The 27085-nt window shown below is 46.3% G+C and overlaps 1 protein-coding gene and 1 long non-coding RNA gene across 9 annotated transcripts in view; one reads left to right on the forward strand and one right to left on the reverse strand.

Annotated features, from left to right (window-relative positions):
• The window catches only part of LOC123086106 (ubiquitin C-terminal hydrolase 12), a 47936-nt gene extending 46149 nt beyond the window's left edge, over positions 1–1787 (reverse strand). For 5 of the 8 annotated variants that reach the window (XR_006440440.1, XM_044507822.1, XM_044507821.1 and 2 more), the window contains exons 1-4: positions 1568–1784; positions 1338–1413; positions 1049–1202; positions 639–796 (exon numbers count right to left, since the gene is read on the reverse strand). Coding sequence is in view for 7 of the 8 variants with exons in the window: in XM_044507822.1 (XP_044363757.1) it covers positions 639–796; positions 1049–1202; positions 1338–1413; positions 1568–1765 (586 nt within the window). In the remaining variant the exon portion in view is untranslated. Of the gene's footprint in view, positions 1–638; positions 797–1048; positions 1203–1337; positions 1414–1567 lie in introns of all 8 variants that reach the window. The other 3 variants (XM_044507823.1, XM_044507819.1, XM_044507820.1) reach the window with 2 other exon arrangements.
• A 97-nt stretch (positions 1788–1884) lies between these two features.
• On the forward strand, positions 1885–3932 carry LOC123086108 (uncharacterized). The gene is made up of 2 exons (XR_006440441.1): positions 1885–2412; positions 2500–3932. It is a non-coding gene; the product is annotated as an uncharacterized lncRNA (long non-coding RNA).
• Positions 3933–27085: the final 23153 nt, after the last annotated feature.

Here is a 27085-nt window from a genome sequence, read left to right on the forward strand (position 1 = left end):
CAAGTTCAAATATCCTTCCTAATTAGTCCCACCGTTCCAAAATACAAGGTGTATTAGTTTTTTCAAAAGTCACACATATGCATGTTTGACCAAGTTATAGAAAAAAGTATCAATATCTGCGGTACCAAATTTAAACTATTAGATCCATCACAAAAGTATTTCATATTTTATTTATTTTGTATTGTAAATATTGATATTTTATTCTATAATTTTTGTCAAACATATATAAGTTTGACTTGCACGATAAATGATGCACCTTATTTTCAACTATGAAGATGAACAAACAAAAGATGTCGCGTGGCATTTAAAAGCATGAGGGTCACAACCCAGACTTAATTTTGGGGAGTGAAGCAACATGTGACCGAGTGTTCAAACAGTAAACCAAAACAAAGCTAGATTAAAATTGTAATTGTGAGCCTGTGAGGAATTCATTGTTTAGGACAGAACAGTGTCTAAATGAGATTGATTGCTATTTTATGCTACGAAACCCTGGAGTTCTTCAATAGGAGTAGTAGTTTTGCATACAGAGACAGTTTAGTGGAGACTAGAATAGTGCTAGCGCTCCTTTACAGTTCACTCAAGTTTAAGTGCAAATCTACGTAATGCAGGGTTATGTACAGCATGAAGAAGGAATGCACCTTTTCGTGTCGTATACTTCTGATCAATCTGGTTTACAACAGATAAGCTAAACTGGGCAGAACGGCTCCAACCATATGGGAGATTGACCGAGTCGGCGACGTCCAAGTACATTGACAGGTGCTCCACATTATTCCCCTTGGGGAAAATAAGAACACGCCTGCATCAAAGCCACAGACGTTACCAAGTTAAAACATTCTGAAAAGTCGCAGCAGCTGCAGCTAGTATAAGGCTCAGTTTGTGGTTGCTGAACTGGGCTTATCTTATAATCGGCTGTGCAAAAATACACGGAACTAGAGATAAGTTGGTTAAACAAACACCAAACTAGGCAAAGCTGGTTGGGTAGGCTGGGTTATCATAATACACCGCAATGCCAACACAGCCGAATACGTGAAGAGACATAGGAGCTCACCATTTGTACCCACCGACGGCAAACACATCAGAGTAGTGCTTCTTCCCGTTGAGCCGGGTAAAACTTGCGATTGTCCAAGTGAACCGCGATGTCTGTGGGTCCTCAGAAGGCTGGCTCTCGGCTGTGCTTGCCGCTTCCGTCTGTGCCACCACTGCTACCATAGACATCAGAAGCCCCGGATTACGAACAATCCAAACGGGCATACCAGCACCACACATTCCCGAATCATGGTACGAATCAGGATGAAGCAAAGCACCAATCGAGATAGAGCTAGGGGCGCACACGATACCTTCCATGGGCTGGGCAGTGTCTGCATCGGCGGTGGCTAGCTCCTGGTGGGGAACAAGCATCTCGTCGTTCTCCTGCTGCGAGGTAGGAGAAGCAACGGCAAGTCGGGTTAGATCCGCCCCACCATAGAGGCGCAGTAGCCCCACCCGATCGCGGGGCCACGGGGAAGTGCAGCCGCGAGGAGGGGAGATCGGGCAATGGCGAGGAGGGTGAGGGTGCATGCGCGCGTACCTCGAGAGGGGCGGGAGTCATGATAGTCATATCGGCGTCGTAATAACCGTGGTCGTCTTTGGACGCGGCCGCAGAGAGGCGGGCGGAGCCGGAGCCGGCGGGGGCAAGGGCTGGAGAGGATGCGGCGAGGCGGAGCAGATGGGAGTTGGGCTGTGGGAGGAAGGGGAGGAGTGGCCGCGACGTGGAGCCTGATTTCATTTCCGTGCCGCAAGTAAAACAGTAAAAAAAAATGTGTAAGAGCTTCTCTAGCGATCCCGCAAACCGGGCCATCCTGCAAAAAGAAAACCGCCGGTTTGTGGGACGTAGACCGTTTTGCCGACCCGAACAGATCCGTAAATTCGGTCTTTCCAGAAATTTTTTGTGGGATCCTCCAAATCTACGGGAGAAGCGTCTGTTTTTGTCGGTTCCCTTTTCCTACTCATTTCTGCTTGCTTCCATTTGCGCTTCCACTCCCCGTCGTCGTCGCAGCCGCCGCACATCCCCACCTATTCTTGCTGCCCCTGGCTGCCCCACGTCGTCAGAAAGCTCCTCCGCCCCGCGTTGCATCCGTTCCACCAAGTTTCAGCGTGGGGGTGCCCATTTGTGTCCGGGGCCTCACGGCGGCCGCCGGCGCCATGGATCCACCCCGGAGCTTCGCACGCGGTCTTGTAGCGGGTGAATCCGGTTGGTTCCGGCACCGGTGAGCTTAGGAATCGGTGGGCCTCGCAGCGCACACCAGAGGAAGGAGTCGGCGCGGCTTTGCTTCAGCCAAGGGGAGAAGAAAGGGTCGGCATGACTTTGCTTCGGCCTGCGGGGGAGAAGAAAGGGGCGGCGGGGCTTTGCTTCGACGGCCAGCTTCGAGCGAGGTATGTCCAACGCCCGTGGAATTGTGTTTGATTTGGCTCGGTTGAGGTTCAGGTGAAATTCACGGGTGATTCGGGGGCATTTTGTAGATGGATTGGAGTTCATCCTCATCGTCTTCGTCTGATGACTTGGACATAGAAGAGATGTTCGTCAGCGACAATGTCGACAACCTAGTGTTGGTGCATCTCGTGAACGAAATTGAGGCGGGCCTGAAGAAAAAGCGGCGCGGATCCATGGTCGGCCGGCTATGCATTCCCCGCAACCGAGCTCTCGACGACAAGATGCTCATGAAGGACTACTTCGCCGAGGTACCGACATATCCGGTCACCTCTTTTGTAGGTGATATCGAATGCGTAGGTCCCTATTCGTGCGCATCATTGAAGCTTGGGAGCAAAATTGTCATATTTTCACTCGGCATAGGAATGTCGCCGGTTTTTTTGGCTTTAGTGCATATCAAAAAATATCGGCAACGACGAGAGTGATTGCATATGGTGTTCCGGTCGAATACGCGGATGAATATCTCTGCATTGGAGAAGATACCACCATCAAATGCGCAAGATAATGATTCAAGTTTTTGTCCCGGAGTACCTTCGTGCTCCAAACGAATAAGACGCAAAGAGGCTCATGGCAATGAACGAAAAAAGGGAATCACGGGGCATGCTAGGTAGTATTGACTACATGCATTAAAGGTGGAAGAACTGTCTAGTGGCTTGGGCAGGCAATACACCGGCCATAAACGAAAACCCACCACTGTGCTTGAAGCCGTGGCTTCGCATGATTTATGGATTTGACATTGTTTCTTTGGTTCGCTAGGGTCTCTCAATGATATGAATGTCCTGCAACGGTCTCATCTATTTGCTCAGCTAGCTAGTGACAAAGCTCCGACGTACAACTATACCGTCAATGGCCATGAGTATAACATGGGGTACTATCTGGTCGATGGTATTTATCCTTCCTGATCAACATTTGTGAAGACCATTAGTGATCGCATAATCAAGAAACGCAATTTCTTTGTCGAAGAACAAGAAGCTTGCCGAAAGGATACCGAGAGGGCATTTGGTGTCTTGCAAGCTTGGTTTGCCATTGTTTGAGGTCCTGCTCGCTTTTGGGATAAAAAAATCCTTCGGAAATATCATGACTGCTTGTGTAATTTTACACAATATGATCGTCGAGGATGAGAGAGATTTGGACTTGGACTACAATTGTGACAATGTTGGTAGCCATGTGAAGCCTGCTAGGGACACAGATGAGATCACTGCATTTCTTGAGACGCACTAGAAGATCGAGAACTGTGATTCACACAACCAACTCAAGCATGATCCTATTGAGCATCGTTGGCAACTCTATGGGGGTACATTCTCCCTTCTTATTCATTTGTATTTGTGTGTGATTTTGAACAATTTGGTGTTGTAATAATAATTCGAATTCAAACATTTGCTGTAATGAGACCAATTGTTGCATTGTGAATTGCTTTTAAGACAATCTGTATTCATTTGTTTAATTTATATTATGATTCCATTCAGTTTTCTCTGTTCAAATCTCTAAGTTATGAAGTTATGCAAAATTTGCGGTACTGACAACCCTCCGGCGCAGAACAGATCCCGTAAAACATGGGTTTGCGGGGTCTGTTCCGTCGGAGGGTTCACGGGACTGCAAAAAAGTTTTGTGAGACAGCCAGTTGCGGGATCTGCTAGAGATGCTCTAATGCTGGCATCTCCAATGCGGATCACCTCCATAAATTTCCAAATGAGCAATTTTCGACAAATCTTTGGATTTCTCATTTTCTTCATCAGATGACATGGAGGTGCCGGCCATCCAGCCGGAGTCACCAAATGTCCGTGTGGTTTAAACGGGTAGGACAAGAAATGTGGGCAAAAATAACAAATTTCAATAATTCAGATGCAAACAAACGAAATTTAACAAGTTTGAAATAAACTTAACCGAAACTAAGCTAAAAATAGGCATAGTAGTGGATGGCGACCCCATAGGCGTGGCATCCAAGACCACGGGAACCTCGGTCATCATCGTCGACATCCGAACTGGTGTCGCCATCGTCACGCCGGTGGCGGAAGACCTGCCATGCGTTGCGACATCCCTCTCGGGTTGTCGCAGGGCGCTCATGTCGCAGCCGCCCAGCCACATCCTCTACTGACTTGTGTCATTTCCTCGGCTTGGTAGCAGATGGCGCGCTCGGAATCTGCCAGCCCCGCTTGGAAGAGCTAGGTGTTGAGGCGGCGTCGTCTACGAGCGTCAGACTCGATGGTGGTTTTGGACTGACCGAGGGCCATGCCTCCTGAAGGAAATATGCCCTAGAGGCAATAATAAAGTTGTTATTTTATATTTCCTTATATCATGATAAATGTTTATTATTCATGCTAGAATTGTATTAAACGGAAACTTGATACATGTGTAGATACATAGACAAAACACTGTGTCCCTAGTAAGCCTCTACTAGACTAGCTCGTTAATCGAAGCTAGTTAAGTTTCCTAACCATAGACATGTGTTGTCATTTGATGAAAATGATCACATCATTAGGAGAATTATGTGATGGACAAGACCTATCCGTTAGCTTAGCATATTGATCGTTCAGTCTCATTGTTATTGCTTTCTTCATGTCATATACATATTCCTTTGACTGTGAGATTATGCAACTCCCGGACACCAGAGGAATACTTTGTGTGCTATCAAATGTCACAACGTAACTAGGTGATTATAAAGATGCTCTATAGGTATCTCCGAAGGTGTTTGTTGGGTTGGCATCGATCGAGATTAGGATTTGTCACTCCGAGTATCGGAGAGGTATCTCTGGGCCCTCTCGGTAATGCACATCATAAGAAGCCTTACAAGCAAAGTGACTAATGAGTTGGTTGTGGGATGATGTATTATGGAATGAGTAAAGAGACTTTCCGGTAACGAGGTTGAACTAGGTATGAAGATACCGACGATCGAGTCTCGGGCAAGTAACATATCGATGACAAAGGGAATAACGTATGTTGTCATTACGGTTCGACCGATAAAGATCTTCGTAGAATATGTAGGAGCCAATATGAGCATCCAAGTTCCACTATTAGTTATTGACCGGAGAGGTGTCTCGGTCATGTCTACATAGTTCTTGAACCCGTAGGGTCCGCACGCCTAATGTTCGATGATGATTTAGTATTATATGAGTTATGTTATTTGGTGATCGAATGTTGTTCGGAGTCCCGGATGAGATCACGGACATGATGAGGAGTCTCAAAATGGTCGAGAGGTAAAGATTGATATATAGGACGATAGTATTCGGACACCAAAAGTGTTCCGGAGTGTATCAGATATTTATCGGAGCACCGGAGGGGTTTACCGGACACCCCGAGAGGTTAATGGGCCACATGGGCCAAAGGGGAAGGGGCACACCAGCCCACAGGGGCTGGAGCACCCCTCCTAGGACACCGGCCAAGTGGGAGAAGGAAAGGGGGGTCGGCCTCCCCCTTCCTTTCCTCTCCCCTCTCTTCCTTTTCCCTTCCGACAAATATGGTAGGTGGCGAATTGGGATAGGCCCCCAAGTAGGATTCCTCCTACTCGGGGCACCCCAAGGCTGTTCCCCTCCCCCTCCCACCTATATATATGTGAGGAGGGGGCGCCTAGAACACACACCAACAATTGTTAGCCGTGTGCGGCGCCCCCTCCGCAGATTACGCTTTCGGTCATATCTTCGTAGTGCTTAGGTCAAGCCCTGCGCGGATCACTTCACCATCACCGTCACCACGCCGCCGTGCTGAAGGAACTCATCTTGTTCCTAGACACCTCTGCTGGATCAAAAAGACGAGGGATGTCATCGAGCTGAATGTGTGCAGAACTCGGAGGTGCCGTATGTTCGGTGCTTGATCGGTCGGATCTAAAAGAAGTTCGACTACATCAACCGCGTTGTCAAATGCTTATGCTTTTGGTCAACGAGGGTATGTGGACACACTCTCCCCCCTCGTTGCTATGCATCTCCTAGATAGATCTTGCATGAGCGTAGGAATTTTTTTGAAATTGCATGCTACGTTTCCCAACAGTGGCATCCGAGCCAGGTCTATGCGTAGATGATATGCACGAGTAGAACACAAAGAGTTATGGGCGGTGATCGCATACTGCTTACCACCAATGTCTTATTTTGATTCGGTGGTATTGTTGGATGAAGCGGCCCGGACCAACCTTACATGACCACGTTCATGAGACCAGTTCCACCGACAGACATGCAACTAGTTTTGCATAAAGGTGGCTGGCGGGTGTCTGTTTCTCCAACTTTAGTTGAATCGAATTTGACTGCGGCCAGTCCTTGTTGAAGCTTAAAACAGCAAACTTGATAAATCACTGTTGTGGTTTTGATGCGTGGGTAAGAACGGTTCTTGCTAGAAGCCCGTAGTAGCCACGTAAAACTTGCAACAACAAAGTAGAGGACGTCTAACTTGTTTTTGCATGGCATGTTGTGATGTGATATGGTCAAGACATGATGTGATATACGTTATTGTATGAGATGATCATGTTTTGTAAAAGTTATTGGCAACCGGCAGGAGCCTTATGGTTGTCTCCTTATTGTATGAAAAACGAACGCCATGTAATTGCTTACTTTATCACTATGCGTTAGCGATAGTTGTAGAATAAATAGTTGGTGCGACGACCATGACGCTATGATGGAGATCAAGGTGTCAAGACAGGGATGATGGAGATCATGATGATGCTTTGGAGATGGAGACAAAAGCATAAGATGATGATGACCATATCATGTCACATATTTTGATTGCATGTGATGTTTATCTTTTATGCATCTTATTTTGCTTAGTACGATGGTAGCATTATAAGATGATCCCTTACTAAAATTTCAAGGTATAAGTGTTCTCCCCGAGTATGCACCGTTGCGACAGTTCGTCGTGTTGAGACACCACGTGATGATTGGGTGTGATAGACTCTACATTCACATACAACGGGTGCAAGAAAGTTTTACACATGCGGAATACTCGGGTTAAACTTGACGAGCCTGGCATGTACAGACATGGCCTCGGAACACTGGAGACTGAAAGGTCGAACGTGAATCATATAGTAGATATGATAAATGTCGGTGCAAGAAACCATGGGTCCATTGCCCAGACTGTGCATAGGCACGGGAGCAAGTTTATAGCACCAAGGTCAGGCCAAAGTACACGGAATCAAGATCTTAAAAGGACCAACGTGCAGATCAAGAGGACCAAGACCAAGCCAGAGAAGTAAGAAACCACCAGGAGAAAAGCCTCCCTTGCTGGACAGGCGAGCCCGGCAAGGACGGGGTTACCCCAGAAGAAGACCTCCAAGACGCCCCAGCAGGGCCTGTCGGGACTCACGGAGACGAAGCCACCTCACTAAACCACTTCACCACGACGCACGTCGCCGATCAGTGCGGTGTCAAGCCGTAAAGTGACTAAGTGGCAGCCATATGCCACATGGCAACCTCTTTCTACAGGAAATACCTACAGACGACACATGTCCTACGACGTGTCAAGCGAGCAGGCGCGAAGCTGGCAAAATGGCCCCCAGCAAGGCTTGCTGGGCAAGCGACGATGTGACGCTGAGCGGCACATTTAATGTGCTCTGTCAGCCTGTAGAGTTAGGTATGATAGCACTTTTTGCTATGTTATCAGTGCATAATGACTAATTTACCACTATGGTGACCCCTTAACCTATAAAAGGAGGTCTGAGGCAACCTTGGAAAGGGTTGGACCCTGGATTAGCAAGTCCACCCCCTCACATTTCATACGCACGTAGCCGTTTCGCCCTAAGGCAACCCTGCCGGGCAAACGGGCTACAACCACCACCATTTGTCCACCATCAATCCACCAAAGCAGAAGTAGGGTTTTACGCCTCACGACGGCCCGAACCTGGGTAAAACTGCTAGTGTTGTTGGGAGGGTGGATGAACAGTTCCCGACGGGGGGTTGAATGAACAGGCCCCCGTGGTAGTAGAGGCCGTTGCCGCTGGATGAACAGTACCCCGATCGATCGAGCCGGTGGATGAATAGGACCCCGTGGAGGGCTGGATGAATAGGACCCCATGGAGGGCTGGATGAATAGGACCCCATGGAGGGCTGGTTGAACAGTAGCCGATGGAGGGCTGGATGAACCATAGCCCATGAGGGGTGGTTGAACAGGACCCCGTGGGAAGGGCTGGTTGAACAGTAGCCGGTGGAAGAGCGCGAGGTGGAGCCTGAATGAACAGGAGCCCATGGATGAACAGTCGCAGGTGGAGGCTGGAGGAGGTCGACGGTGGATGAACAGGAGCCCGTGGAGGCAGTCGATGGTGGATGAACAGTAGCCCATGGAGGCAATCGACGATGGAGATGAATAGTATCCCGTGGAGTCCCGTTTTGTGGTACGCCACACCCCTCCCGATGAACAGGACCCTTGTTTCGACCGCAACGCTCCAACACAAGTCTGTTTTCTCTGTTTTGCGGTACGCCACACCCCTCCCGATCAACAGGACCCCGTTTCGACCGTAGAAGGTCTGTTTCCTCCGTTTTGCGGTACGCTAGACCCCTCCTGATGAACAGGATCCCATTTCGACCATGGCCGGTTGAACACAAGGCCATTTCCTCCGTTCTGTGGTACGCCAGGCCTCGTTTCCATCGGCTGTTCCATCCAAACCGGTTGGCTCCCGATGAACAGCACGCATTCCGTTGCCTCCCGATGAACAAGACGCATTCCGTTGCCTCCCCATGAACACGACGACGACGCAGTTTCTCCGTTCGGACCCAACCATATACAGGAGCCCTGGCCGTACGTATGCGCGAGTAGGCGTTCGAGACCCCGCCCGTATGTACGTACGTGGCCGTATTTACTTTCTTGCACCCTGGCCGCTGTACGTACGTGTACATGCTACGTGCGCGCCTCTACTAGACACGTGCACGCCTCTACTATGACACATGCCCTTCCTTACACGGCCACGGTTCAACGCTGCAGCCTGCAGACAGACCGATCGTATGTACGTACACGTTCGCGACCAGAATGACAACGTTACGTATGCTTCGACCAGGTGGGTCCCGATTGTCAGGCACTTCCTTGCGTGCAAAGATGTAGTTGGTGGGTCCCAGTAGTCAGGGGGCGAATCATTATTTTTTTGCCCGTAATATGGACGCACTTCCTTGTGTGCGAAGATGTAGCTGGTGGGTCCCAGCAGTGAGGGGAAAACATTTTTTTCATGAAATATAGTGGCCCGTCCAGTGGTCCCTGCTGTCAGGTGGAGGAATCATTATTTTACGCGTAATAAGGAGGCATTTCCTTGTGTGCGGTTGTGGACCCAGCTATCAGCCTCTCCACGTACAGTCCATGTCCGATGGATGTCATTCGTTGATCATGTTGACAATGGCGCGTCGAGAGCATCAGGAAGGGAATGACACGGATCCGGAGAAGACTCAGAAGTGGTTGCCCACGCGGTGGGGAGTACGAGGGTTTACTGGTCCGGTTGCCATCACTGAAAAATAACAGGAGGTGTGGGTGAGTAGAGAAATGGCCTGACCAGCAATGGAGTAGGGTGGGGTGGTGCGGCCTGTGCGCCAGCATAGCCGGCCACGGGAGGCGGGAGCAGGCAGTCCCACCGGCGCTGGTTTGGGCGGCTGGAGCAAGAAGACCAGAGGTTGAAGAAGCACTACGGCCGTTGGATGGACATCGTACGATCTCTGTAGCTAGAGTCATTTATATTGACTAAGTTGACAAAACCCTTGGTACGCGTCAACTTAGTAGGCCCACAGGTCAGTCTTCGAAACGGTGTGCCCCAGATGTCAGAGGGAGGAATCATTTTTTGGGTGGCTGAAGCTAGAATATTCAAGATTGAAAAAGAAGCATGACATCCGTTGGATGGACATCCAACGGCCACTGCTGCTAGAACCGCGTGTTGACTATAAGTTGATAAAGCCTTACATATGCGTCAACTTACTTTTTTAGAGGACACGTCAACTTAGTAGGCCCACAAGTGTGTGGCAAAGAATTTATAGCCCATTTTTGAATTTTAATGAAATTTATTACAACCCATTTACAGTTTGTAAAAATACAACCTATTTTCTAGCTAGGACAACGATTAATAATTTCAACCAACAGTTCAAAACAAAATTCAATAAAATTTCCCACATTTTGATGGGATCCGAAATATTTTTATCCCGAAATTTCTAGTCAGATTAAATACAATTTCAATGTAAAAATTTGTATTACGTAAAAATTCCAACGAAACATTGCGCACTTAACAATTAATGAAATTAGAATTTTCAAAATCCAAAAAGAAATTATAAACTAATTACGTGTTTGGTGCATTTTTTATAGTTACTGCATAGTTTGTATAATGACATTTCGTTTATTATTACTTAAAGCCCATTTTCTTGTTAAGCCTAATGCACCCTCCTTGGAAAGATTTGCAGCCCAGCGGGGCAGAGAATAACAAGTTGACCTTGCCTGGGTATTCCTCAAAAAAAAGTATAGTTGGGCTAGCCATTTTCAGCTTAAAAAAATTAATATATGGGCTGGATATCTGGCCTGGGCTAGACGGGCCATAGCCCGCCCAGTTAATACCCTGCTCTCCTTTGAACAACAACAAAAACATCGCTCAAGAAAAACTCTGCAGTGTTCACACCTCAAAAACACAAATACTGGTCGAGCTGCTTGGTCTCAGTTGTCGGCCGCTCCTTGTGCAATTATCTCGTTTATTGACTATATAGGTTGACAATGGTGTGGGACCGTGATGTCAGGAAACCAGGAGGAAGCAACAACTATTATAGTTGTATATAATAAGGAGGCACTTGCGTACGTGTGGCTATGGACCTGGTGGGTCCTCACTGTCATCCTCTCCAAGTAAAGTCATCTCCTCATTCCTCATGCCCGTTGACCATGTTGACAATGCGAGACGGCGGCGCCACGGTGAGTGCAACAACTCGAAGGACGACGGAGAGGGCCTCGCGGGCCCTATGGATGGTTTGATACAGCGCCCGCTGCTCATTCGGGAAGCCAGGATCATAGGGCCACATGTCCACGACGGCATTGTCATTCGCTTGTTCACCGGTGCTCGTTGAGGAGACGGAGGTTGCAGCACAGGTCCTCCTACGCTGGTAGCTCTTCCACAATTAGGGCGTCGAAGTGCGGCCGCACCTGCTCTATGATGAACACGGCATGGACTGGCTTGGACAGTGGTGCCGGCTCCTAGTCGGAAGCTACGTCCATCGTCTGATTGTCGACGCTTAGCTCGGCGAGCTCGCTAGCGAGCCAGCATGTCCGGCTGTTGGACCAACGCGCTACCAAGCACGAGTCTGACTGTCGTGGCCCACCCAGACTGCCTCCCTCGCTCGTGCGCGCTTTCCATCTGAAACGGTTAGCGCCGCCCTCCCCGCTTCCCGGTGCAAGTGATTGCTCCGCCTTCAAACGACACAAGTGCCGTCCGTCCGTCTGCCGCCCACATTAATGATACGCTGTTGCCGAGGCGGCTACTCGGGTGCCACACGTCCGTCCCTCCACCGCCCATCATTGCTATATAAACTGCTGCACCGGCCATAGCCGCAGTCATCCGCCTTCGTTCCCTTTCTTCTGTCCACACCACTACTGCCCACCATGGCTTCCTCGCGCTCCAGCGCTCTTCGGGGCGGACGACGGACCACAAGGAGATGGCAGCCATTGCTGCCGACTGGCTGGCCGGCAGGCAGCTGAAGGACGAGGATGTCCCAATGGAGAACATGGTAGTCGACGATCCGGTGCCAACCCCCTCCTCCGCGCCATCCTCGCCGGTGCATTGCACCATGACCATCGGTAAGGCTCGTGCTCAATAGATGGACACGGTGAGGCAGAAGCGTGAGGAGCAGTTTCAGCAGGCACAGGCCGATGCCGCCTACAACCACCATCTCCTCCAGGAGCACCTGCAGGCGGAGGAGCAGATCACCACGGAGCGGGCAGAGCAGGAGGCGTTGTTTGACTCATACTGCTCTGCCCGCGAGGGCCGCCTCAAGCGCCGGCGGTACCGCATGCGGGTGGCGGAGGCTGTGGCTGCCTACAAAGAGGGTAATGAAGCGGGCGAGGCGTTGTTTGGTGAGACCGAGGATGAGGGAGAGGACAATGCCGGCTCCGACGAGTCCCCGCTCCGCTAGCGTCGACGAGGCCCTGCTCCGCCGAGGCCCTGCGGCGCCAACAACGAGGCAGAAGACACCGCCGGCTTCGCCGAGGCCCCGCCTCGCCGGCACTAAGGCGAAGAACCTCCGCCGAGGCCCTGCCCCGCCAACAACGAGGTAGAGGACATCACCGGCTCAGCCGAGGCCCCATCCTGCCGGCAACGAGGGGGAGGATTTCCCCCGCTCCGCCGAGGCGCCGCCCCGCCGGGAACGAGACAGAGGACATCACCGACTCCATCAAGGCCCCGCCCCGCTGCTAATGAGGCCGCACCACACAGAAAACGAGGAAGAGTAGAACACGGTAGGTCGCCGCCGCTCGGGTCCAAGTAAGGCCACCACTACTACCCTCCGGTTGAAGCCAAGCTAGGCGGTTTGACCATTGATGGCCGATTAGCTTCTTGGCGGCGACGTGGAGTCGGAGAGCTATGTTAGAGAAGGACGCTGCTTCAGTTGGGTCACTGACACATGGGCCCAACAGGCATCTGGGCCACATGTCAGTTACACAACTGCACCTGCAGTTAAGTCACTGAAGCTCAGTCTGCTGGAGAATAAGCTTCTGATCCGCTCAGCCGGACAAAGGTGGGTAGATTCGGTTAATTAATTATACCTCAAGCGCACCCCTTTTTAGTTGAAGAATGTATGAAATGTAATGAAATCTGGCATGTTTATATGAAATCCGACCATGTATGAATGAATTTAGTTCGATTAGTTTGAATTCTTGTATCACTGGCATTGGATGAACATGCAAAACAATACGTACTAGGATTATTCCCAGGGTGATCACCTCGTTTGCAGCAGTTTCACATGTACTCCATCCGGTCCTTTTTAGTCTGTATACAAGTTATATCTGTAGTCAAAGTATCTCTACTTTGACCAATTTTTTAGAAAAGTATGAACATTCAAAATGTAAAATCAACTGACTTGAAAGAAATCTAATATGCGAAGTAAAAAGGAACAGAGGGAGTACAAAGAGTTTGAGCTGCTTTTTAGCGTTCCTGTACATTGCAATCAAACACAGGCCTGACAATTCATAGAGAACATTCAAAACAATCGATGATTATGCATCTCAGCGATTCACATGTTAGAGCCAATATTTACTTTACAACTAAACAATAAAGAAAAATCGATCGATGCTGCTGACAGCAAAGGGCGTCCCATTCAAAAATATCAAACGCATGTGTTCTTGCTAACATCAATGAGCAAAATTTGACAAGGTTGTCCCATTCCAGAATGTCAAATGCGTGCTGTTTTGTGTACATAAATGAGCAAAATTTGACAAGGTTTTCCTCAAAAATATCAAATGCCTCCGATTATGGAATGGGCAGGGTTTGCCATCAGTTCGGACATTGACATGGCACCTCGTGCTAAATAAATCAGCTGTTCTTTTTGTGCAGTTCCACCAAAATCAACCAAATTCGCGCATAGCTTGTACGATTTCGCCTTTATATGTTGCAACGCCTTGAACATATCGACACCTTCTTTCTTGTGGTGGAAATGAATGATTCGATGTATTCATAAAAAAATTTGTGCAGTTTCCATTGAAATCAATCTGAGCACCCCTATTTGCACAAATACAAAATAAGTGATTAGTATAAAGCAAACTGTACTATGAATTGACAGTTTAAACAGCCACCTACATGCACTGGTACGTGTCGGTCCTAAACAAATGGTTTTTAACCCCTTTCCGCAACGGCATTCGGAACCGTCGCCAAATGAGTGTGGGTGATAGGGGGGTCCTTCCCACACGACCCAGAAACTGTTGGGGATATGCCCTCCTGGCACACACGCTCGGCAAAATGAGATCGTGTGCAACCGGCGAGCGCTCAAATATGGAAATATGTACAGTAGTTCTAAAAAATACAATTATACGGCGAAATTGTTTCCGGTCGCAAGTACATCCCACACAGTTAGTCCCCGCTAAATGTTTCCGTTCGTATATACATCCCACATAGTCGCTACAAGGAAAACGTTTGCGCAAGGTGGTGTAACGCAAACAGTTTTAAAAAGAATATCATGTGTGATTGTTCACTGATCCAACACGGTTTATTCCTAGAAACTGTGTGCGTTGCCTGAGGTCATCGCCCATGATGTTTTATCATTAATTGTTTGCAATAGGAAAACCCAATTAGCAAGCTAATTGGCCAATTAGCAGGCTAATTTCCCTATTATTAATAATCCATTTACTAATCTAATTGACATTCATATTAAGCACATAATATATTCCATTTCCATATTAAGGAAGCAGGATTTCATAAATTGAAATACATCGGAGTACAACATGATATAGCTTCAGCACTCAGCTACCCCATTATACAACTGCACCAGCAGCAAGTTTCACATGCAACATCCAGAACCTTTAGAAATTAGCATCATAGACTATACATAGAGAGATGCATCTCATCTGGAAAACTGCTGAAGCAGAAGGCGAATATTGAGCCTTCATTCATGTTGAAGGTCTTTGCAACTTTAGGCCAGTGCATGTGGATGATTGACCGCCCATCCTTCGACCTCTTCAGGAACACTTCAATATTGAACCGTGGGTGGTGTATGAAAACTTTCCTCGCCTCCTGACCACAGAGGTGGTTTGATAGGTAATCATCAATGAACACTGAAAACAAGGATGTGCATAAATATCTTCTCTATATTGTAAATGAGGCAAAGGAATAAAAAAGGCAAGGTATAATAGTTAGTATCATCTTGTAAACCTTAGTGTTTTCCATTGTTTCCCTGCAACACATATAAGGTAGTTAGTCATCAAGTTAAGTAAGGGTTCGCATGCTATCAGTAAAATATGTTGATGAAAAATAAGCACATTGCAGATTCATCAGATTAATTCAAGCCACATGGAAAACACATTTATCCAAACCAAGCATGATTCAGAACTAGGAAGTATAGCACTTGTATATGTTTCTCATGTATTAAGTGCAGCCAAATTTGATTTATTCCTCACATGGTATACAATAACAGAATGCAGCCACAGCAATTGAACATTGCATTGCAGAATTGAACCAAGCAGTTAACTAAACACCACAACAAATGAACCAAACATTAACTAAGCACCACATTGCACAATATAACATACTCCTAATAGAAGATCAGATAGTTAACCAAACCAAGCATGCTAACAACTTGGAAATATAGCAATTGTATTTGTTTCTCATGTATTTAGTACATCCAAATTCGATTTATTCCTCACATGGTATACAATAACAGAATGCAGCCACAACAATTAAACATCGCATTGCAGAATTGAACCAAACAGTTAACTAAACACCACAACAAATGAACCAAACGTTAACTGAGCACCACATTGCACAATATAACAATACTCCTAATAGAAGATCAGATAGTTAACCAAACCAAGCATGCTTAACAACTTGGAAATATATCAATTGTATTTGTTTCTCATGTATTTAGTATAGCCAAATTTGATTTATTCCTCACATGGTATACAATAACAGAATGCAGCCACAACAATTGAACGTCGCATTGCAGAATTGAACCAAGCAGTTAACTAAACACCACAACAAGTGAACCAAGCCACAACAAATGAACCAAGCAGTTAACTAAACACCAATTGAACAATATAACATACTCCTAATAGAAGATCAGACCGTTAACCAAACCAAGCATGCTTAACAACTTGGAAATATTGCACCCTGAAGAATTGAACATCACATTTGCAGAATTGAACCAAGCAATTAATTGAACACCACATTGCACGACATATAGAACATATACACTATAGCAGGAGATTGCATGGTAAAAGTAGATAGCACAATTCACTAGAATTTGTTAAGGAAAGGCAGTAGCTAGCAAACTGAACATGGGTCCTTATAGTGAGCTAATAAGACAAGCTACTCATTGTCGGGGATATCGATGACGATTGGCTCCTTGGACATGGAAGAGGGCGAGGCCTCCGCATCATTGGTGCCCTCATTGTAGTGGTGAGTTGCCTGAGCCGCTCCGGGCACCAACCTGCTAGCTCTCGAGATGAGGTAAGCATGGGCACGCTGAGAAAACACCTCGTAGTCTTCATCGAAGGCACCGATGGTGGCCTCGAGAAAATGCTATGAATTGTCGTTTAAAGCAGCCAACCGCGTCACGGCGTCAGTGCGCGAGGCGTCAACGATGACCTCGATAGCGAGGTGCTCCTCCAAGATCTGGGGGCCGGCTCGAATGGCAGCCATCGCGACCTCGTTCATGCATGCGACTGCGATTTGCTTCTCTGCTGCCAAATGCTCCTTGAGGTCCTGGCTATACTGCGTGCACCATGGCTTAGGTTGGCGCTTATTTGGTGGAGGGTACGGGGACTTGGGTGGAAGGTGTCGTGCTCGTGCCGGCGGTCGGGGCATGTGGGATGTGGAAGGAGGAGGAGGATGGGGGTCGGGTGTGGATTACCTGCCAGGATAGGCGAGGCCGAGCAGCGTGAAGGAGGGTCGCCGCAGTGAGGAGGCGGCGGCGCTGCAAGTAAGGAGTGAAGGTTTCAACTTGGAAAAGAAGGCAAAAACAGGGGAAATGTGGCTTTTGGTAAGGGGGAGGGGCGGGGAGGTAGATATTCCGTGGAAGCCAAAAATTTGGAATCGCTTTGGCCAAAAAATTGGCACGCAAACTGTCATCAGACACGGTCTAAAGATATTTTGTGCCGCATCTCACACGGTTGGTTATAATAAACTGTGTGGGATCTACTTGATTTTTCGTCTTGATTTGAATTACATAATGGGGGCACAACGGCCATGGACGGTGGTTGAATGGCTAGACCTTTTATCTGCAGTTATCATGCAACTATATGTGTGTCATAAAAGAATTGGAATTATTCATGGTTCATTTGGACATTTTTATGCATTAAGTGAGTTTTCAATGCATTTATGTGCATAATTCAAATTTGAACTGCATGCACATGCTCCAATGCATATAAATTGGTTGAAAAATCAAATCTTTGTCCTTGGGTGCATGCTTAGGTCCCATGCAAGAAATGGGAATGAATTTTAAACACCAGGGCACCGTTGATTGCTGGCAAAACATTGAGATGCCTGGTTTTTAAATTCTAGTAAATCCAAAACTCGTCTGAAATTCATAAAACTTAGCATGCTGTCATGGAGCGGCATCAACATGCCGTGGTAATTTTTTGTCCCATTTTCGGCAGGTTTGGGTATATGCTTCTCACAAACCAGAGCTTCTCACAACAAGCATGATGGTTTCGGTAGGGAACGCCCCACCTTTGGGGATGAAACGATATCCATTGCCTCTCATTGCTTTCAAAAATTTTCTCGTGTCAACATAGAACAACAGGAGTGTTGTGTTATTTTTTGTGATTTTTCAGGGTTTGTTTGGACATGTTTATGCATTAAGTGAGTTTTCAATGCATTTATGTGCATAAGCCAAATTTGAACTACATGCACATGCTCGAGTGCATATAAATTGGTTGAAAAATCATGCCTTTATCCTTGGGTGCATGCTTAGGTCCCAAGCAAGAAATGGGAGTGAATTTCAAACACTAGGGCACCGTTGATTGCCGACAAAACATTGAGATGCCTGGTTCTTAAATTCTAGTAAATCCAAAACTCGTTTGAAATTCATGAAACTTGGGATGCTACCATGGAGCGGCATCAACATGCCGTGGTAAATTTTTTGTCCCATTTGCGGCAGGTTTGGGTATATGCTTCTCACAAACCAGAGCTTCTCACAACAAACATGATGGTTTCGGTAGGGAATGCCCCACCTTTGGGGACGAAACGATATCCATTGCCTCTTATTGCTTTCAAAAAATTTCTCATGTCAACATAGAACAACAGGAGTGTCGTGTCATTTTTTGTGATTTTTTGGGGTTCGTTTGGACATTTTTATGCATTAAGTGAGTTTTCAATGCATTTATGTGCATAATTCAAATTTGAACTACATGCACATGCTCCGGTGCATATAAATTGGTTGAAAAATCAAATCTTTGTCCTTGGGTGCATGCTTAGGTCCCATGCAAGAAATGGGAATGAATTTCAAACACCAGGCACCGATGATTGCCGGCAAAAGATTGAGATGCCTGGTTTTTAAGTTCTAGTAAATCCAAAACTCGTCTGAAATTCATGAAACTTGGCATGCTATCATGGAGCGGCATCAACATGCCGTGGTAAATTTTTTGTCCCATTTGGGGCAGGTTTGGGTATATGCTTCTCACAACAAGCATGATGGTTTCAGTAGGGAACGCCCCACCTTTGGGGACGAAACGATATCCATTGCCTCTTATTGCTTTCAAAAAAAATCTCGTGTCAACATAGAACAACATGAGTGTTGTGTTATTTTTTGCGATTTTTCGAGGTTCGTTTGGACATTTTTATGCATTAACTGAGTTTTCAATGCATTTATGTGCATAATTCAAATTTTAACTACATGCACATGCTCCGGTGCATATAAATTGGTTGAAAAATCAAATATTTGTCCTTGGGTGCATGCTTAGGTCCCATGCAATAAATGGGAATGAATTTCAAACACCAGGGCACCGTTGATTGCCGGCAAAACATTAAGATGCCTGGTTTTTAAATTTTAGTAAATCCAAAACTCTTCTAAAATTCATGAAACATGGCATGCTATCATGGAGCGGCATCAACATGTCATGGTAAATTTTTTATCCCATTTGGGGCAGGTCTGGGTATACGCTTCTCACAAACCAGAGGTTCTCACAACAAGCATGATGGTTTTGATAGGGAATGCTCCACCTTTGGGGACGAAACGACATCCATTGCCTCTTATTGCTTTCAATTTTTTTCTCGTGTCAACATAGAACAACATGAATGTTGTGTTATTTTTTGTGATTTTTCGGGGTTCATTTGGACATTTTTATGCATTAAGTGATTTTCAATGCATTAATGTGCATAATTCAAATTTGAACTACATGCACATGCTCCGGTGCATATAAATTGGTTGAAAAATCAAATTTTTTGTCCATGGGTGCATGCTTAGGTCCCGTGCAAGAAATGGGAATGAATGTCAAACACCCTGCCACCATCACTCGGCCGCAAACATTGAGATGCCTGGTTTTTAAATTCTAGTGAATCCAAAACTCGTCTGAAATTCATGAAACTTGGCATGCTATCATGGAGCGGCATCAACATGCAGTGGTAAATTTTTTTTCTCATTTGGGGCAGGTTTGGGTATATGCTTCTCACAATCCAGAGCTTCTCACAACAAGCATGATGGTTTCAGAAAGAACACCTGTATGCAAAGTGAGAGCAGGATTTGTGCATCTCTTGAACTCTAACGGTTCTTTTGGATGACCCGTGTGAACCACTTACAAACAATTTGGTGTGATTTGCATCTGTCATATTGGGTATGTTGCCATTTGTCAAACTAGAAAGATTGACATTTGTTGATCTAGTAACATTGCCATTTGCCAACCTTGTAACACTGCGATTTATCAAAATATGAAGCTAAAAATCACTAGCAGTATCTAGTTTTTGCAACTAAAATTCAGTAATTAAGCATAGATGGAGGCGAGGAGGCGTGTTCAGCCAGGCGTGCAACGGGCGGCGGAGTACTATTTGATTTGACAGCGGGCGACGCAGTTCCCAATACAGCTATAATGCAGATGAGGGAGAGGGTAGCTGTTCCTGAAATGTTGAACGACCAATGATGCATCCTCCTTCAATTAGCATCATGCGAATGCATAAGGGAAGTAATGGGAGGACTGGGAAAAGAGAGGCAGCACGATGTGAATGCAACACAGTTTGCACTCATATAAAGGCACCCCTCCATTCCAATGCATCTACCACATCGTACGCACCTAAGCATTTGCCTAAGCACCTACACTAATAATTGCAAAAGTGCCCACTCCAGACCCATGGCGGTGATGCGCGCGAGCAGCCAGCAGCTATGCCAGATGGTTCACGATGCCGGCCAGCGGCATGGCACCGTGGATCATCTCCATATGGTGTTGGCGACCGGCTGGTGGATGGCCGTCGTCGACGCCAGCTACGACTCTCAGTTGGACCAGATGATTGTTCGCACCACCAACAGGTTCACCTTCGCCAAGAAGCTCACGGACGACATCGCCGTACTCCTCCAGCCCGCGCGCCCGGGCTCCTCATTGCCTGCCACCCTAATCAACCTCCATGGTCGGAACCTCTTTCAAGCACTGGTGGCCCTGCGACTGCCCGCCGACGCCACGAAGAATGTCCACCTAGAGGTCGCGCTCGCCGTGAGGCGCCTCGCCCTGCAAGAAATCGTCGACCTACACATCCATGTGTATGAGAGAATCGTGTACATAGGTATCTACAAGTCCAGTGAGGACGCTACGACGTTGGCCTTCTTCAGTCGGCTGGATGAAGGAAATATGCCCTAGAGGCAATGATAAAGTTATTATTTATTTCCTTATATCATGATAAATGTTTATTATTCATGCTAGAATTGTATTAACCGGAAACATAATACATGTGTGAATACATAGACAAGCAGAGTGTCACTAGAATGCCTCTACTTGACTAGCTCGTTGATCAAAGATGGTTATGTTTCCTAACCATAGACATGAGTTGTCATTTGATTAACGGGATCACATCATTAGGAGAATGATGTGATTGACTTGACCCATTCCGTTAGCTTAGCACTTGATCGTTTAGTTTGTTGCTATTGCTTTCTTCATAACTTATACATGTTCTTATGACTATGAGATTATGCAACTCCCGTTTACCGGAGGAACACTTTGTGTGCTACCAAACGTCACAACGTAACTGGGTGATTATAAAGGTGCTCTACAGGTGTCTCCGAAGGTACTTGTTGGGTTGGCGTATTTCGAGATTAGGATTTGTCACTCCGATTATCAGAGAGGTATCTCTGGGCCCTCTCGGTAATGCACATCACTCAAGCCTTGCAAGCATTGCAACTAATAAGTTAGTTGCAGGATGATGTATTACGGAACGAGTAAAGAGACTTGCCGGTAACGAGATTGAACTAGGTATTGAGATACCGACGATCGAATCTCGGGCAAGTAACATACCGATGACAAAGGGAACAACGTATGTTGTTATGCTGTCTGACTAATAAAGATCTTCGTAGAATATGTAGGAGCCAATATGAGCATCCAGGTTCCGCTATTGGTTATTGATCGGAGACGTGTCTCGGTCATGTCTACATAGTTCTCGAACCCGTAGGGTCCGCACGCTTAAAGTTCGGTGACGATCGTAATTAGGGTTTTTGTGTTTTGATGTACCGAAGGTTGTTCGGAGTCCCGGATGTGATCACGGACATGACGAGGAGTCTCGAAATGGTCGAGACATAAAGATTGATATATTGGAAGCCTATATTTGGATATCGGAATCGTTCCGGGTGAAATCGGGATTTTAACGGAGTACTGGGGGTTACCGGAACCCCCCGGGGGTTAATGGGCCTACATGGGCCCTAAGGGAGAAGAGGAGGGCCGGCCAGGGCAGGCCGCGCGCCCCCTCCCCCTTAGTCCGAATAGGACAAGGAAGGGGGGGGGCGCCCCCTTTCCTCTTTCCCCCTTCCCCTTTCCTTCTCCAACAAGGCAAGAGGGGGGAGTCCTACTCCCGGTGGGAGTAGGACTCCTCCAGGCGCACCCCTAGGGGCCGGCCGCACCTCCCCCCTCCCTCCTTTATATACGGGGGCAAGGGGGCACCCCATGACACACACGTTGATCTTCATGATCGTTCCTTAGCCGTGTGCAGTGCCCCCTTCCACCATATTCCACCTCGGTCATATCGTAGTGGTGCTTAGGCGAAGCCCTGCGTCGGTAGAACATCATCACCGTCATCACGCCGTCATGCTGACGAAACTCTCCCTCAACACTCGGCTGGATCGGAGCTCGAGGGACGTCACCGAGTTGAACGTGTGCAGAACTCGGAGGTGCCGTACGTTCGGTACTTGGATCGATCGGATCGGGAAGACGTACGACTACTTCCTCTACGTTGTGTCAACGCTTCCGTTGCCAGTCTACGAGGGTACGTAGATAACACTCTCCCCTCTTGTTGCTATGCATCACCATGATCTTGCGTGTGCGTAGGAATTTTTTTGAAATTACTACGTTCCCCAACAGTGGCATCCGAGCCAAGTTTTATGCGTTGATGTTATATGCATGAGTAGAACACAAGTGAGTTGTGGGCGATATAAGTCATACTGCGTACCAGCATGCCATACTTTGGTCCGGCGGTATTGTTGGATGAAGCGGCCCGGACCGACATTACGCGTACGCTTACGCAAGACTGGTTCTACCGACGTGCTTTGCACACAGGTGGCTGGCGGGTGTCAGTTTCTCCAACTTTAGTTGAGTCGAGTGTGGCTACGCCCGGTCCTTGCGAAGGTTAAAACAACACCAACTTGACAAACTATCGTTGTGGTTTTGATGCGTAGGTAAGAACGGTTCTTGCTAAGCCCGTAGCAGCCACGTAAAACTTGCAACAACAAAGTAGAGGACGTCTAACTTGTTTTTGCAGGGCATGTTGTGATGTGATATGGTCAAGACATGATGCTATATTTTATTGTATGAGATGATCATGTTTTGTAACTGAGTTATCGGCAACTGGCAGGAGCCATATGGTTGTCGCTTTATTGTATGCAATGCAATCACGCTGTAATGCTTTACTTTATCACTAAGCGGTAGCGATAGTCGTGGAAGCATAAGATTGGCGAGACGACAACGATGCTACGATGGAGATCAAGGTGTCGCGCCGGTGACGATGGTGATCATGACGGTACTTCGGAGATGGAGATCACAAGTACAAGATGATGATGGCCATATCATATCACTTATATTGATTGCATGTGATGTTTATCTTTTATGCATCTTATCTTGCTTTGATTGACGGTAGCATTATAAGATGATCTCTCACTAAATTTCAAGATAAAAGTGTTCTCCTGAGTATGCACCGTTGCCAAAGTTCGTCGTGCCCAGACACCACGTGATGATCGGGTGTGATAAGCTCTACGTCCATCTACAACGGGTGCAAGCCAGTTTTGCACATGCAGAATACTCAGGTTAAACTTGACGAGCCTAGCATATGCAGATATGGCCTCGGAACACTGAGACCGAAAGGTCGAGCGTGAATCATATAGTAGATATCATCAACATATTGATGTTCGCCATTGAAAGCTACTCCATTTCACGTGATGATCGGTTATGGTTTAGTTGATTTGGATCACGTGATCACTTAGAAGATTAGAGGGATGTCTTTCTAAGTGGGAGTTCTTAGGTAATATGATTAATTGAACTTAAATTTATCATGAACTTAGTACCTGATAGTATCTTGCTTGTCTATGTTTGATTGTAGATAGATGGCCCGTGCCGTTGTTCCGTTGAATTTTAATGCGTTCCTTGAGAAAGCAAAGTTGAAAGATGATGGTAGCAATTACACGGACTGGGTCCGTAACTTGAGGATTATCCTCATTGCTGCACAGAAGAATTACGTCCTGGAAGCACCGCTGGGTGCCAGGCCTGCTGCTGGAGCAACACCAGATGTTATGAACGTCTGGCAGAGCAAAGCTGATGACTACTCGATAGTTCAGTGTGCCATGCTTTACGGCTTAGAATCGGGACTTCAACGACGTTTTGAACGTCATGGAGCATATGAGATGTTCCAGGAGTTGAAGTTAATATTTCAAGCAAATGCCCGGATTGAGAGATATGAAGTCTCCAATAAGTTCTATAGCTGCAAGATGGAGGAGAATAGTTCTGTCAGTGAACATATACTCAAAATGTCTGGGTATCATAATCACTTGACTCAACTGGGAGTTAATCTTCCTGTTGATAGTGTCATTGACAGAGTTCTTCAATCACTGCCACCAAGCTACAAGAGCTTCGTGATGAACTATAACATGCAAGGGATGGATAAGACAATTCCCGAGCTCTTCGCAATGCTAAAGGCTGCGGAGGTAGAAATCAAGAAGGAGCATCAAGTGTTGATGGTCAACAAGACCGCCAGTTTCAAGAAAAAGGGCAAAGGGAAGAAGAAGGGGAACTTCAAGAAGAACAGCAAGCAAGTTGCTGCTCAGGAGAAGAAACCCAAATCTGGACCTAAGCCTGAAACTGAGTGCTTCTACTGCAAGCAGACTAGACACTGGAAGCGGAACTGCCCCAAGAATTTGGCGGATAAGAAGGATGGCAAGGTGAACAAAGGTATATGTGATATACATGTTATTGATGTGTACCTTACTAGAGCTCGCAGTAGCACCTGGGTATTTGATACTGGTTTTGTTGCTAATATTTGCAACTCGAAACAGGGACTACGGATTAAGCAAACACTGGCGAAGGACGAGGTGACGATGCGCGTGGGAAATGGTTCCAAAGTCGATGTGACCGCAGTCGGCACGCTACCTCTACATCTACCTTCAGGATTAGTATTAGACCTAAATAATTGTTATTTGGTGCCAGCGTTGAGCATGAACATTATATTTGGATCTTGTTTGATGCGAGACAGTTATTCATTTAAATCAGAGAATAATGGTTGTTCTATTTATATGAGTAATATCTTTTATGGTCATGCACCCTTGAAGAGTGGTATATTTTTGATGAATCTCGATAGTAGTGATACACATATTCATAATGTTGAAGCCAAAAGATGCAGAGTTGATGATGATAGTGCAACTTATTTGTGGCACTGCCGTTTAGGTCATATCGGTGTAAAGCGCATGAAGAAACTCCATACTGATGGACTTTTGGAATCACTTGATTATGAATCACTTGGTACTTGCGAACCGTGCCTCATGGGCAAGATGACTAAAACGCCATTCTCCGGTACTATGGAGAGAGCAACAGATTTGTTGGAAATCATACATACAGATGTATGTGGTCCGATGAATGTTGAGGCTCGTGGCGGATATCGTTATTTTCTCACCTTCACAGATGATTTAAGCAGATATGGGTATATCTACTTAATGAAGCATAAGTCTGAAACATTTGAAAAGTTCAAAGAATTTCAGAGTGAAGTTGAAAATCATCGTAACAAGAAAATAAAGTTTCTACGATCTGATCGTGGAGGAGAATATTTGAGTTACGAGTTTGGTCTACATTTGAAACAATGCGGAATAGTTTCGCAACTCACGCCACCCGGAACACCACAGCGTAATGGTGTGTCCGAACGTCGTAATCGTACTTTACTAGATATGGTGCGATCTATGATGTCTCTTACTGATTTACCGCTATCGTTTTGGGGTTATGCTTTAGAGACGGCTGCATTCACGTTAAATAGGGCACCATCGAAATCCGTTGAGACGACGCCTTATGAACTATGGTTTGGCAAGAAACCAAAGTTGTCGTTTCTGAAAGTTTGGGGCTGCGATGCTTATGTGAAAAAGCTTCAACCTGATAAGCTCGAACCCAAATCGGAGAAATGTGTCTTCATAGGATACCCAAAGGAGACTGTTGGGTACACCTTCTATCACAGATCCGAAGGCAAGACATTCGTTGCTAAGAATGGATCCTTTCTAGAGAAGGAGTTTCTCTCGAAAGAAGTGAGTGGGAGGAAAGTAGAACTTGATGAGGTAACTGTACCTGCTCCTTTATTGGAAAGTAGTACATCACAGAAACCGGTTTCTGTGACACCTATACCAATTAGTGAGGAAGCCAATGATAATGATCATGAAACTTCAGATCAAGTTACTATCGAACCCCGTAGATCAACCAAAGTAAGGTCCACACCAGAGTGGTACGGTAATCCTGTTCTGGAAGTCATGCTACTAGATCATGATGAACCTACGAACTATGAAGAAGCGATGGTGAGCCCAGATTCCGCAAAATGGCTAGAAGCCATGAAATCTGAGATGGGATCCATGTATGAGAACAAAGTGTGGACTTTGGTTGACTTGCCCGTTGATCGGCAAGCAATTGAGAATAAATGGATCTTCAAGAAGAAGACTGACACTGACGGTAATGTTACTGTCTACAAAGCTCGACTTGTTGCGAAAGGTTTTCGACAAGTTCAAGGGATTGACTACGATGAGACCTTCTCACCCGTAGCGATGCTTAAGTCTGTCCGAATCATGTTAGCAATTGCCGCATTTTATGATTATGAAATTTGGCAGATGGATGTCAAAACTGCATTCCTGAATGGATTTCTGGAAGAAGAGTTGTATATGATGCAACCGGAAGGTTTTGTCGATCCAAACGGAGCTAACAAAGTGTGCCAGCTCCAGCGATCCATTTATGGACTAGTGCAAGCCTCTCGAAGTTGGAATAAACGCTTTGATAGTGTGATCAAAGCATTTGGTTTTGTACAGACTTTTGGAGAAGCCTGTATTTACAAGAAAGTGAGTGGGAGCTCTGTAGCATTTCTGATATTATATGTGGATGACATATTACTGATTGGAAATGATATAGAATTTCTGGATAGCATAAAGGGATACTTGAATAAGAGTTTTTCAATGAAAGACCTCGGTGAAGCTGCTTACATATTGGGCATTAAGATCTATAGAGATAGATCAAGACGCTTAATTGGACTTTCACAAAGCACATACCTTGACAAAGTTTTGAAGAAGTTCAAAATGGATCAATCAAAGAAAGGGTTCTTGCCTATGTTACAAGGTGTGAAGTTGAGTAAGACTCAATGTC

Source organism: Triticum aestivum, chromosome 4A (genome assembly GCF_018294505.1).
Source record: "Triticum aestivum cultivar Chinese Spring chromosome 4A, IWGSC CS RefSeq v2.1, whole genome shotgun sequence".
Taxonomy (NCBI): domain Eukaryota; kingdom Viridiplantae; phylum Streptophyta; class Magnoliopsida; order Poales; family Poaceae; genus Triticum; species Triticum aestivum.